Source organism: Mesoplodon mirus (assembly GCF_964341445.2).
Source record: "Mesoplodon mirus genome assembly, chromosome: 4".
In the NCBI taxonomy this organism is placed as follows: Eukaryota; Metazoa; Chordata; class Mammalia; order Artiodactyla; family Ziphiidae; genus Mesoplodon; species Mesoplodon mirus.
In genome coordinates this window covers 15,858,174-15,872,676 of record NC_138979.1, presented here as the reverse complement: position 1 = coordinate 15,872,676, position 14,503 = coordinate 15,858,174, and the positions used below count along the sequence as shown (strand labels likewise).

Sequence of the window (14,503 nt, the reverse complement as noted above, 5' to 3'; positions counted from 1 at the left end):
TGAAATGGCCAGCACCAGACCAACAAATGAGTTTGAATGTATTCAACTTGGAATATGTGAGGGAGGTAGAAAGTGAAGTAAGGGTGAAAGGGAAGGATCATTGGAGCTGTTGGAAGAATTTATTCTGTGGATTAGTTCCATAGATAAGGAATTTTGGAAACCATTTGAAAATGTCATGGTTATTATTCATAACCATGGGTAGAACAAAAGAAGTAAAATATCAGTTGTGTCCACTCAGGGAACTTAGTACTTATTGGAATTATGGGAATTTCACCACAAGAAAGAGAATTAAACAATGAGAAATAGCATAAAGTTAAATATTTCCAAGAACTAATATGAGTCATAGTTGGCACCATGATAAAAATGGTTGAAGACGTCTTCATGGAAAAGGAAAGACTGAAATCGACCCTTTAAAAAGTAGAATTTCTAGGGGCAGGAAGAAAAAATGGTTTGGCCATTATGCTGTGGAAATTTGAAGAAAACATTTATAAGAGTGTTAAAAGTATAAATAGAGTTGTATGGATCTTCATATGATGTCTATGCATTTGCAAGGACCTTCACTTTATTTATTGTTTGCATGATTGTCTATTTTTATTCCCCAAAGGATTTGAGTCAGCTAGGCTAGGGGCTAAATTTATCTTTACATATAAATTAAGCACTCAGAGATGACTTCACAGAATCTTGCTTATAAGAGATTAATGCGTGAATAAATTTGCCATTTATTTATATTTACAGCAAGAAATGCAATCTCCATAAGCTCTGAACACATATATTCTGACTGGTGTATTCCCCAATGTCTGAACACTGAAAGGAAAACAAATTATATTCAGAAAGTTGCTAGCCGATCAAAGAATCAGGCTGGGAGACAATAACATGATTTAAACCTTTATTATCTTCAAATTGTATTATTCTTGTGTATCTGTCTCCACAATAGAGAGCCCTGACCCCAGAATGGGACATATTAAATCTTTGCTCAAAGGCTCCCCAGCTGTACCTGTACTTATTACAGATGTTTGTTCCTCTGTTTTATACTGACCATCCATTACATCCTACCATTTTCCCAGTCTTAATACATGTTAAGCCTTTAGTTTGTGTTAGGAGCTTTTCTGTGTCATCTTAAATTGATTTCATAGTTTAATTCTCAGGGAATAATCACATCTCTCTTCTCTCTTCAAGCAAATTTCAAAGATTTTCTGCAAGAAAGTGACACTCTCAGAGTTTTAAAGACGTAACTCAGTCAGCAGTCCAGAATGGATGTAATGAATCATACACAATTATATTAAACTTTATTTAATTAGTTTGGCAAACGTTGCATTTTAGAAAAGTAAAAAAGTCAAACTGAAATTGTATATATTTCATGTTTAATTTTTAATCAGCTTTTAAGGCTAGAACTAATTTACAAATTTCAGAATATCTATGGGTATATAGATTTATAGATATAGACTCAACATATATAAAATCTGGAATGCTGGGGTTTATTTTCAAGAAAGTATTGAGTAATTTGAAAGACATCAAAAAAAGACTCCTTAGCTTTTCTTTTTAGACTTCCTCTAAGAATGTTCAAAAGATTTTTTTTTTTCATACTGTAGTTACTAAGGATCTCATTCATCTCTATTTTTCCCTGGTCCCAGCACTATAGTTCCCACTGTTTTAAAACACCTGTGTGAGAATAATGAAGTATGCCTAGGAGAAATGTCAAAAAATTAATGATGAATGGTTCATTTTATGAATATTTATGATATAGATTGAATACAAAGAAGTAAGGAAAGGTCATGCTGGGAATGATTGGGTCTCTCATATATAAAAATCTGTTTATCAGGTAAGCAGATTGACCTTCCATATTTTCATGAAAATCCTTTCTGTCACTTGACCTTGTGGAAAACTTCAGGGAGAAAAAATCAAATTGGAGATTTTTCTTCCTTTTGAGGGATGGGTGGGAGGCAGGAAGGGATGCATACATAGATTGATGAGGGTAGAGATCAAACCTCTGAGTAACTGAAATTTCCAGTGAAAATGCCTCCTTAGAAGAATTTAATACTTAAGATATTTTTATTCACTCATGTTGCCCTGTGATTAAGTTACATTGTCATCAAGTGTTCTCTGTAGAAATGGAGTATTTCGATGCTTGCTTGCATGTTGACCCAATGGCATCATTCAGAAAATGGCCTCAAGAAGATAAGGAAGTATTTACTGTGACATAAAACATATGCCTTATGTTTTCTGTGCAAATAAGAAGACAAAACAAGGGAGAATACTGGGAAGACCACACCTATGACTGCAAGGGCTCCAGACAGACGTGTGCTATGCCTGTTGGGTAGTCTCCTCTCTTGCCTATTGACGCTGCTCAACAGGCTGGCCTCAGACTCTTTGTGTTTCTCATTTTGTGACACTCAGGTTTGACCAGTCCTCCCCAAACAAGCCAAAGTGGTCATAGAGTTCATGTTTTCCAACAGTAATGGATTAATCAGTAGAAGAAACATTTTTGGATCATAGAATAATACCTGAAATTCAGGTATTATTCATCAGCTAGGAAATTTGCATAGAGTTACTTACATGACTTAGCTCTTCTTGGTGCTCTTTGAAGTATGCATTGCATATATTGTCTAATCACATTCTTTACCCTTTAAACACATTCATTTTTCTTTCTCTAGAATATAATATCCATGAGTGCTAGTCTTTCCAAAATGTGATTTTCCTGTGTGAAGATCACCCACCATTACTCTTTTCCTTCATTCATAAAAAAGACAAGACAAAAGCTTAAAAACACTCTCAGCAGTCCCTATTGTTCCTAACTCATATTCTTCTTCCTCCTAGAATTTCCCCTGACTTTCTCCATCTGCGTAACAATCACTAAAAATCTGGTAAACTACATCTTTGAAACATTGAAATGTTAATTCCTGGAAATACTTACATTAATTTTTACTTGGGGGTACAACTCTCAAGTCTGCTCTTCTAAAGCATTTCAAGTAAAATTTAGAAATTGCTATTCTGGTGGTTTTGCTATGTATAGTACAGCCCTGAGGATCTTGTAGAACTAAAAATGTGTTTCAAGTGCAAGGATGTGGTGGAATAAGCAATAAAGTACTCTACTATTTTGAAGAAAATGATTTAAGTTTCATGAGATTAGAAATGATTTTCTTTAGTACCTGATATTTCTTAATCATGAAAAGTCTTTCTATATAATACATCACTTTTTAATGATATTTTTATTCCTTTGACAGTGGACCTTAAGAGTTTGTGGAGGAATCCTACTTTTATAAGTCACAGAAAAGAAGTGAACTCTGCTCATTTTTCAACTAAGTTTCTATTTGATCATTATTGTACTGTTTTCCATGTTTTGCAACATAGGATTTAAGGCTGGCCTAACTTCATTCATTGGTAGAGTACTCACAGAGCAGTAGAACATACAGATCTAATTTTCCTTCAGGAATCTGTTAAGAAGGGAGAGGACAATATGATATAATTGAAAATAAGGTGAAATTAATTGTACTAATTATATATAATATTCTGATTCTTGGTTACAGATAATTTTTCATTATCACATGTATGGACATGGCATTGGAGCGCTCACTTTGATGCAGGTATCAGTCTCAAACCAAACAAAGGTCCTACTTAACCTCACTGTAGAGCAAGGCAATTTCTGGCAGCGGGAAGAATTATCCCTGTCTGGTGATGAGGACTTCCAACTCAAATTTGAAGGCAGAGTTGGGAAAGGCCACCATGGAGATATTGCACTGGATGACATTGTGCTTACAAAGAACTGTCTATCATTCCATCACTCCATGAAAGAGGAACTCAAAGTGCTTCTTCCAGCAGGTACATTTTAATTTGTTTGTGTGGTGCTTTTACAGAGAGGTAGGTGGGAAGGAAGGAAATGGAAAAGAAGTGACATAAACACCTAGTAAATCATTGTTTTCATAAAGAAAAATCTTTTTGAATCTAAAATGTTATCTTTCAAGGCTTTACTCATAAACTTGTCTTCCAACATTTCTCCAAGCTTTGGTATATTTACCAGTTCCCCAGTTCCTAGTTTAGTCAATTTCTTCTTACATCAATAAACTAAGACTCCTTTGTTTTCAGTCTGATTCAGAATTCAGTCCTTAGTAAATATCAATTCACTCTTAATACAATATAAGAACATCAAGAACAGGCTTACTCAATTTTAATTAGATGTTACTGTGGTTACGTTATTTACTTTATTCTTTTTAGACCAATACTTTATTCATTTGAATGTTGAGTTTATATATTTAAATAGTTTAGATGATCAAATATGTCCATCCATTCACCTAAAAATTTAGGGGTAATTTGTCTAAATAGTTAGATTATTGGTAGATGTCCAATATAATACATACAGTGACAATATTGTAAGAAGTGGAAATAGCAAGTAGCATTAATTCATATAAAATATTAGAGGATGAGATGAAAATGCAGTATATAGTGTTACAATGAAAAAAGAACAAATTTTGGGACTTCCCTGGAGGTCCAGTGGTTAAGACTCTGCACTCTGAATGTAGGGGCCGTGGGTTCGATCCCTGTCCTGGGAACTAAGCTCCCACATGCTGCATGGTGTGGCAAAAAACAAAAACAAAAACAAATTTTATCAGTTGATAATATGACATATATTAATATTTAAACTATGAGTTTTGAGTAGAAAATTAAAGTGCCATCCATTTTGTATATAAATTATATCTTGTAATTAACAAAAACAAAAGTGCTTTAAGAAGAATGAACTAATTTGTTTGTACTGACTTTTAACATGGTGGGTGGAATGGGGAACACTGCCATTTCTGCCATAACTTCTTCATACATTTTAAAGGGAGTGTTTTAATTTGCTTAAGAGTAGGTTTCTAGATAAATATTTTCCCATTGACACATAGTTAAGCCAAGCTCCTTGCCTGATGTTTCCAGCACTATATGGAATAGTACAGAGGAAAAGAAACATTTCAAGACTCTGTTGAGGGATAAGTATACTTATGTGAATTTAATGTAAAAGCATTTCAGAAACCTCAGACTAATCTACTTTCTTTTTCTTTTTTAACATCTTTATTGGAGTATAATTGCTGTACAATGTTGTGTTTCTGCTGTATAACAAAGTGAATCAGTTATATGCAAACGTATATCCTCATATCCCCTCCCTTTTGAGTCTCCCTCCCACCCTCCTTATCCCACCCCTCTAGGTGGTCACAAAGCACCAAGCTGATCTCTCTGTGCTATGTAGCTACTTCCCACTAGTTATCTATTTTACACTTGGTAATGTATATAGGTCAGTGTTGCTCTCTCACTTCGTCCCAGCTTACCTTCCCCCACCCCGTGTCCTCAAGTCCAGTCTCCATATCTGTGTCTTTATTCTGGTACTGCCCCTGGGTTCATCAGAACCACTTTTTTTTAGACTCCATATATATGTGTTAGCATACAGTATTTGTTTTTCTCTTTCGGAGTTACTTCACTCTGTATGACAGACTCTAGGTCCGTCCACCTCGCTACAAATAACTCAATTTCATTTCTTTTTATGGCTGAGTAATATTCCATTGTATATATGTGCCACATCTTCTTTATCCATTCATCTGTTGATGGACACCTAGGTTGCTTCCATGTCCTAGCTATTGTAAATAGAGCTGCAATGAACACTGTGGTACATGACACTTTTTGAGTTATGGTTTTCTCAGGGTATATGCCCAGTAGTGAATTGGCTGGGTCATATGGTAGCTCTATTTTTAGTTTTTTAAGGAACTTCCATACTGTTCTCCGTAGTGACTGTATCAATTTACATTCCCACCAACAGGGCAGAAGGGTTCCCTTTTCTCCACACCCTCTCCAGCCTTTGCTGTTTGTAGATATTTTGATGATGGCCATTCTGACTGGTGTGAGGTGATACCTTGTTGTAATTTTGACTTGCATTTCTCTAATGATTAGTGATGTTGAGCATATTTTCATGTGTTTGTTAGCAATCTGTATATCTTCTTTGGAGAAATGACTATTTAAGTCTTCTGCCCATTTTCAGATTGGGTTGTTTGTTTTTATGATATTGAACTGCATGAGCTGCTCGTGAATTTTGGAGATTAATCCTTTGTCAGTTGCTTCATTTGCCAATATTTTCTCCCATTCTGAGGGTTGTCTTTTCGTCTTGTTTATGGTTTCCTTTGCTGTGCAAAAGCTTTGAAGTTTCATTAGGTCCCATTTGTTTATTTTTATATTTATTTCCATTTCTCTAGGAAGTGGCTCAAAAAGGATCTTGCTGTGATTTATGTCATAGAGTGTTCTGCCTATGATTTCCTCCAAGAGTTTGATAGTGTCTGGCCTTACATTTAAGTCTTTAATCCATTTTGAGCTTATTTTTGTGTATGGTGTTAGGGAGTGTTCTAATCTCATACTTTTACATGTAGCTGTCCAGTTTTCCCAGCACCACTTATTGAAGGGGCTGTCCTTTCTCCACTGTACATTCCTGCCTCCTTTATCAAAGATAAGGTGACCATATGTGCGTGGGTTTATCTCTGGGCTTTCTATCCTGTTCCATTGATCTATATTTCTGTTTTTGTGCCAGTATGATACTGTCTTGATTACTGTAGCTTTGTAGTAGAGCTTGAAGTCAGGGAGCCTGATACCTCCAGCTCCGTTTTTCGTTCTCAAGATTGCTTTGGCTATTCGGGGTCTTTTGTGTTTCCATACAAATTGTGAAATTTTTTGCTCTAGTTCTGTGAAAAATGCCAGTGGTAGTTTGATAGGGATTGCATTGAATCTGTAGATTGCTTTGGGTAATAGAGTCATTTTCACAATGTTGATTCTTCCAATCCAAGAACATGGTACATCTCTCCATCTATTTGTATCATCTTTAATTTCTTTCATCAGTGTCTTATAGTTTTCTGCATACAGGTCTTTTTTCCTCCTTAAGTAGGTTTACTCCTAGGTATTTTACTCTTTTTGTTGCAATGGTAAATGGGAGCGTTTACTTAATTTCTCTTTCAGATTTTCATCATTAGTGTATAGGAATGCAAGAGATTTCTGTGCATTAATTTTGTATCCTGCTACTCTACCAAATTCATTGATTAGCTCTAGTAGTTTTCTGGTAGCATCTTTAGGATTCTCTATGTATAGTATCATATCATCTGCAAACAGTGACAGTATAACTTCTTTTCCAATTTAGATTCCTTTTATTTTTCTTTCTTCTCTAATTGCTGTGGCTAAAACTTCCCAAACTATGTTGAATAATAGTGTTGAGAGTGGGCAATCTTGTCTTGTTTCTGATCTTAGAGGAAATGGGTTCGGTTTTTCACCATTGCGAATGATGTTGGCTGTGGGTTTGTCATATATGGCCTTTATTATGTTGAGGTAAGTTCCCTGTATTCCTACTTTCTAGAGACTTTTTATCATAAACCGGTGTTGATCTTTGTCAAAAGCTTTTTCTGCATCTATTGAAATTATCATATGGTTTTTAGCCTTCTATTTGTTAATATAGTATATCACATTGATTGATTTGAGTATATTGAAGAATCCTTGCATTCCTGGGATAAGCCCACTTGATCATGGTGTATGATCATTTTAATGTGCTGTTGGATTCTGCTTCCTAGTATTTTATTGAGGATCTTTTCATCTATGTTTATCAGAGATATTGGCCTGTAGTTTTCTTTTATTGTGACATCTTAGTCTGGTTTTGGTATCAGGGTGATGGTGGCCTCATAGAATGAGTTTGGGTGTGTTCCACCCTCTGCTATATTTTGGAAGAGTTTGAGAAGGAGAGGTGTTAGCTTTTTTCTAAATGTTTGATAGAATTTGCCTGTGAAGCCATCTGGTCCTGGGCTTTTGTTTGTTGGAAGATTTTTAATTACAGTTTCAATTTCAGTGATTGTGATTGGTCTGTTCATATTTTCTATTTCTTCCTGGTTCAGTCTCGGAAGGTTGTGCATTTCTAAGAATTTGTCCATTTCCTCCATGTTGTCCATTTTATTGGCATATCATTGCTTGTAGTAATCTCTCATGATCCTTTGTATCTCTGCCGTGTCAGTTGTTACTTCTCCTTTTTCATTTCTAATCCTGTTGATTTGAGTCTTCTCCCTTTTTGTCTCTATGAGTCTGGCTAATGGTTTATCGATTTTGTTCATCATTTCAAAGAACCAGCTTTTAGTTTTATTGATCTTTGCTGTCATTTTCTTCATTTCTTTTTCATTTATTTCTGACCTGACCTTTATGGTTTCTTTCCTTCTGCTAACTTTGGGTGTTTTTTGTTCTTCTTCCTCTAATTGCTTTAGGTGTAAGGTTAGGTTGGTTATTTGAGATTTTTCTTTTTACTTGAGGTAGGATTTTATTGCATTAAACTTCCCTCTTAGAACTTGTTTTGCTGCATCCCATAGGTTTTAGGCCATCGTGTTTTCATTGTCTTTTGTTTCTAGGTATTTTTTGATTTCCTCATTGATTTCTTCAGTGATCTCTTGGTTATTTAGTGTATTGTTTAGCCTCCATGTGCTTGTATTTTTTACAGAATTTATCCTGTAATTGATATCTAGTCTCATAGCGTTGTGGTCAGAAAAGATACTTGATATGATTCCCATTTTCTTAAATTTACCAAGGCTTGATTTGTGACCCAAGATATGATGTGTCTTGGAGAATGTTCCATGAGCACTTGAGAAGCATGTGTATTCTGTTGTTTTTTGGATGGAATGTCCTATAAATATCAATTAAGTCCACCTCATTTAATGTGTCATTTAAAACTTGTGTCTCCTTATTTATTTTCATTTTGGATGACCTGTCCATTGGTGAAAGTGGGATGTTAAAGTCCCCTACTATATCTGAGTTACTGTCGATTTCCTCTTTTATGGCTGTTAGCATTTGTCTTATGTATTGAGGTGCCCCTATGTTGGGTGCATAAATATTTACAGTTGTTATATCATCTTCTTGGATTGATCCCTTGATCATTATGTAGTGTCCTTCTTTGTCTCTTGTAAAGTCTATTTTGTCTGATATGAGAATTGCTACTCCAGGTTTCTTTTGATTTCCATTTGCATGGTATATCTTTTCTGTCCCCTCACTTTCAGTCTTTTTGTGTCCCTAGGTCTGAAGTGCATCTCTTGTAGACAGCACATATATGGGTTTTTTTTTTTTTTTTTTTTTTTTTTTTTGCTGTACGCGGGCCTCTCACTGCCGTGGCCTCTCCCCTTGCGGAGCACAGGCTCCGGACGCACAGGCCCAGCGGCCATGGCTCACGGGCCCAGCCGCTCCGCGGCATATGGGATCCTCCCAGACCGGGGCACGAACCCGTATCCCCTGCATCGGCAGGCGGACTCTCAACCACTGCGCCACCAGGGAGGCCCTATGGGTTTGTTTTTGTATCCATTCATTCAGTCTGTGTCTTTTGGTTGGAGCATTTAATCCATTTACATTTAAGGTAATTATCAATATATATGTTCTATTACCGTTTTCTTAATTGTTTTGTGTTTGTTTTTGTAGGTCTTTTCCTTCCCTTGTGCTTCCTGCCTACAGAAGTTCCTTTAGCATTTGTTATAAAGGTGGTTTTGTGATGCTGAATTCTCTTAACTTTTGCTTGTCTGTAAAGGTTTTAATTTCTCCATCGAATCTGACTGAGATCTTTGTTGGGTAGAGTAATCTTGGATGTAGGTTTTTCCCTTTCTTCACTTTAAATATGTCCTGCCACTCCCTTCTATCTTGCAGAGTTTCTGCTGAAAGATCAGTTGTTAATCTTATGGGGATTCCCTTGTATGTTATTTTTTGCTTTCCCCTTGCTGCCTTTAATATTTTTTCTTTGTGTTTAATTTTTTTTTTTTTTTTTTTTTTTTTTTTTTTTTTTTTTGCGGTATGTGGGCCTCTCACTGTTGTGGCCTCTCCCGTTGTGGAGCACAGGCTCCGGACACACAGGCTCAGTGGCCATGGCTCATGGGCCCAGCTGCTCCGTGGCATGTGGGATCCTCCCAGACTGGGGCGTGAACCCGTGTCCCCTGCATCGGCAGGCAGGCTCTCAACCACTGAGCCAACCAGGAAGCCCTTTGTGTTTAATTTTTGATAGTTTGATTAATATATGTCTTGGCGTGTTTCTCTTTGGATTTATCCTGTATGGGATTCTCTGTGCTTCCTGGACTTGATTGACTCTTTCTTTTCCCATGTTAGGGAAGTTTTCAACTATAATCTCTTCAAATATTTTCTCATACCCTTTCTTTTTCTCTTCTCCTTCTGGACCCATATAATTTGAATATTGGTTCATTTAATGTTGTCCCATATGTCTCTGAGATTGTCCTCAATTCTTTTCATTCTTTTTTTTTCTTTATTGTGCTCTGTGGTAGTTATTTCCACTATTTTATCTTCCAGGTCACTTATCCGTTCTTCTTCCTCATTTATTCTGCTATTGATTCCTTCTAGAGTATTTTTAATTTCAGCAGCTGTGTTGTTCATCACTGTTTGTTTGCTCTTTAGTTCTTCTAGATCTTTTTTCAATGTTTCTTTTATTTTCTCCATTCTATTTCTGAGGTTTTGGATCATCTTTACTATCATTACTCTCTATTCTTTTTCAGGTAGGTTGCCTATTTCTTCTTCATTTATTTGGTTTTGTAGGTTTTTACCTTGCTCCTTCTTCTCTAACATATTATTTTGTCATTTCTTTTTTTTTTTTTCTTTGATGGGTGATGCTGTATTCCTCTCTTACTAGTTGTTTGGCCTGAGACGTCCAACACTGGAATTTGAAGGCAGTTGGATAGAGCCTGTTCTTGGTGCTGAGATGAGGACCTCCAGGAGGCTTCACTCTGATTAATATTCCCTTGGGTCTTAGGTTCTCTTTTAGTCCAGCATTTTGTACTCACAGCTCCCACCATAGTTGTTCCTGTCCAACCTCTGGCCTAGGAACCAAGATCCTGCAAGCTTTGTGGCACAGTAAAAAAAAAAAAAAAAAAAAAAAAAGAAAGAAGGAGGAAAGAAAAAAAGGAGTAGTACAATATCAAACAATTAAAAACAAAATAAAATTAGAAAGATAAAAAATATATTAGGAAAAATAACACTGTAATGGAAATAACTGCAACAAGGTAAAATAAATCCACAACAGAAAATATAAAAAATTAAAAATAATTTTTTTTTTTTTTTTTTTTTTTTGCTATAGGCGGGCCTCTCTCTGCTGTGGCCTCTCCCGTTGTGGAGCACAGGCTCCGGACGTGCAGGCTCAGCGGCCATGGCTCACAGGCCCAGCCGCTCCGTGGCATGTGGGATCCTCCCAGACTGGGGCACAAACCGGTGTCCCCTGCATCGGCAGGCGGTCTCTCAACCACTGCGCCACCAGGGAAGCCCTAAAAATAATTTTTTAAAAGGGGGTGGGGAACAAGCCAAAAGGATAAATAACAAAGTATAAAGAATAAAATAAAATAGAATAATAAAAGATTTATTAGGAAAAATAAAAATATAAGAGTCAATAAGAATGAATCTACAAGGTAAAACAGAACCCCAATCTAAAAGAGGGGAAAAAAAAAAAAAAACCTTGGCTATGGGGGCGGAGTTTAGGTGCGGGTGGAACTTAGGCAGGGGCATGGTTTAGGGTGGACCGGGGCGAGACCTAGGCAGGTCAGGGCACGGTGTTCAAGTATGTGGTGGGGCCTCTGCTTAGGACGTATACAGAACGGGAGAGGCGGCATGTTGAAAGGAGTGCCTCTGGAGTGTGGAGTTCTGGAGTTTGGAGATAAGGCACTGGGTGAGGGTATGTGGGTGGGGTTTAGGCCCAGTGCATTGGAGGGGGTCTCCAAGTGTAGAGATGGGGACCTAGGTGGGGGTGTAGTGTCTGGGCTTGGGCTCTTCGTGGCAGGAAGGAGGCTTCGAGGGCAGAGGTTTAGGCCCGGGAACCCAACAGGCTTCCCGATGACTAAGTGGACAAGGAAAGCACTGGTCGCGTTCCCTTCTGTTCCTTTGTGCCCCTCCCCCACCGTCTCCACCAGTGTCTTCCCGTCGCCCTTCTTACCCCTAACTGTGGGTGGGTTCTGCTGGGTGTAGGAACTCCTACCCTGCCCTGCTGCCCCTCAAGCGTGCTGATCCCAGAGGTCCAGCCTTTACTTTTACTCCCTCTTCCCTTCCCTCCCTCTTCCCTCTGGGCATGGGATCCCTTCCCCTCCCCCAGCCACCCTTCAGGGGCACCTGCCTCCACTTCTCCTCCCCCTTCACTTCCCTCATGCCCCACATCCTACCTGGTCACTGGAGCTTCCTCCTGTCCCCTTAGGTATCTGTGGTCCCCCACTGGTGCCTGGTAGCTGTCCTAGTTGTGAGGAGATACAAATTCTGCATCCTCCTAGTATGCCAACTTGACTCCACCCCTAATCTATTTTCTTGAGAAAACCTTCACCTTTCATTCTGTGTAGGAGGTTTGTTGGCAGCTATGCTAGCTCTTGTACAGGTCTGGCCTTTTAAATAAGAAATTTTTGATCATAATAAAAAGTAATCTCATAGCATCCAAGTAGTGAGGGAGCAAAAGTTTTACGTTGAACCACTTTAAACTTTAGCGAACAACTACTCAGTGGGATGTCAGAGGAACAAACCAATCTCATTGGTAATTTAAAATTTTTAAATCTGTGAAATCTGGAATAAAGTTTCTTAAACAAACAAAAAAAGGCTTCCAGAAAGGAAATTTAAAAATATATACAAAGTGGTATAAATTATATATTAATTATAAAATTAAGGGCATATATTGCTAGAGTAATTTGTATATCCTTTTGCTATTTTAGGTGTTTATTAAAAATTTTGATGAATAGAAATTAAGAGAATCTCTGCTCTTAAGAATATCTCAACATGGTAATGGAGAATAGGAAAAACATCTCAGATAACTCTAATATTAGGTTGGATATAATAAAGTGCCAGGAAAAATATATAAAACTTTATGAGGATGTAAAGAAGATGAAGAAAACATCCAGTGGAGGGAGCTAACTTGAGACTTCTGCACAGGGTGGGCAGGAGTTTGGAAACACACTTGGAGCTCATAGAAGGGAAACCCTTTGCGGCACAGGGAGACCAAGTGTGTGCACAGTCGGACCATATAATGAATGAGGTGGGGAGAGCGCTGTGGGCAGGCCCTAAGGCGCAAGGCAGAGCAGAGATTGTGTCATGCAAACCTTGGAGGTGGATGTGGGTGGGTAGTTTGACTGAAGCAGGACCTTGTGTAGAAGTATCTCAGATAATTTCCTTTATAAAGCTAAACTGGGTTTTAAACGGGAACTACACTGGGACCACCTTGAATATCAATTTTTTTCCTCACAATGAACATAGACTGAAAGGATATTGAATGGTCTTAGAAAACAAGCACACAAAAAAGAATGAAAGAATACAAAGTGAGCCAAAAAGAGATACAGTATTCATTCATAGGAGGTATGATAACTGGTAGGGATGGCTGCAGTAGAAAGAGTCTAAGACAAAAAAAAAAAAAAAAAATGAACTGAAAAAACCAATTGCCATTATTTATATTATCAGGAGTGTTCTGAAAATTGAGGTGAAATAATTTAATGTTTTCATAGCTATCTCAGCTGTGATGCTTACATTCAAATGCAGCAAATAAAAAAAATGCCTATGGAGTTAACATTCCTAAAAACTACTCGATGTACCTTTATGTACCTACAGAAATTAAAAGTATATGCCTTTCTCTTGGTAGAAGTGAAAAGCTAAGCATTTTCAGACTCAAGCTGTAAAATGATTCCGAAAAACTATGACTGCATTGTGAGTTTAGAGGACTCTTTTTGGAGTCTCTGGCATTTTAAAGGAAGGCAGTATGTATGTGTACATATATGTATATAAGTATATATGTATACACTTGTGTATATAAGTATATATGCATTTAAATATATTTGGGGGGGGTATCCTGAACAAATAAAAAGGAAAAGCCAAACTGATTTTTATTGATCTTAATGAAAGTTGGTGCAAGAGAATTCAGGAATATCATGGACATGTAGCAGAAGTATAATACAAGCCACAAATGTAAGCCACATGTGTAATTTTACATTTGCTAGTAGTTATGTTTTAAAAAAGTGAAGTTAATTTTTAGAATATATTTGCATTAACTCAATATACCCCAAATATTATCATTTTAACACAAAAGCAATATAAGATAATAATGAGGTATTTTATATTCTTGTTTTCATATTGTCTTTAAATCCAGTGTGTATTTTATACCTGCAGCCCATCTCAATTTGGATTAGCCACATTTTGATTGTTCAATAGCTGCTCGTGGCTAGTGGCTACCCCAGTGGACAGCACAGGAGATGAAGTGAATACTGTAGGGCACTTTCATGTCTATCCCTGACAATGGGGTTCCATTAGTCAGGGTAAAATTTGTGAATTCTCAAGAATTGCAGTTGTATTCTTATTTGAATAGAAGGAAAAAAATATACTCCCAGGCTAAATGGGAAAGCACAGGTACCATGTTCTAGTGGACTAGGTATTAATTTCAGACTTTCTTCTTACTAGCTATATGTTGTACAACTTCTCTGAGACTCAATTTCCTCATCTATAAAGCAGAGAGGACCTATTTCTTAGGTTCTTAGAC

General features: G+C 37.2%; 1 protein-coding gene across 1 annotated transcript in view; it reads left to right on the top strand.

Moving 5' to 3' along the window:
- The window catches only part of MALRD1 (MAM and LDL receptor class A domain containing 1), a gene marked incomplete at both ends in the record, with an annotated part of 598,196 nt that overhangs the window by 265,497 nt on the left and 318,196 nt on the right, over nt 1-14,503 (top strand). Inside the window, one exon of the mRNA XM_082619568.1 lies at nt 3,525-3,816. Within this exon, the coding sequence (XP_082475694.1) occupies nt 3,525-3,816 (292 nt within the window). The remainder of the gene's footprint in view (nt 1-3,524; nt 3,817-14,503) is intronic.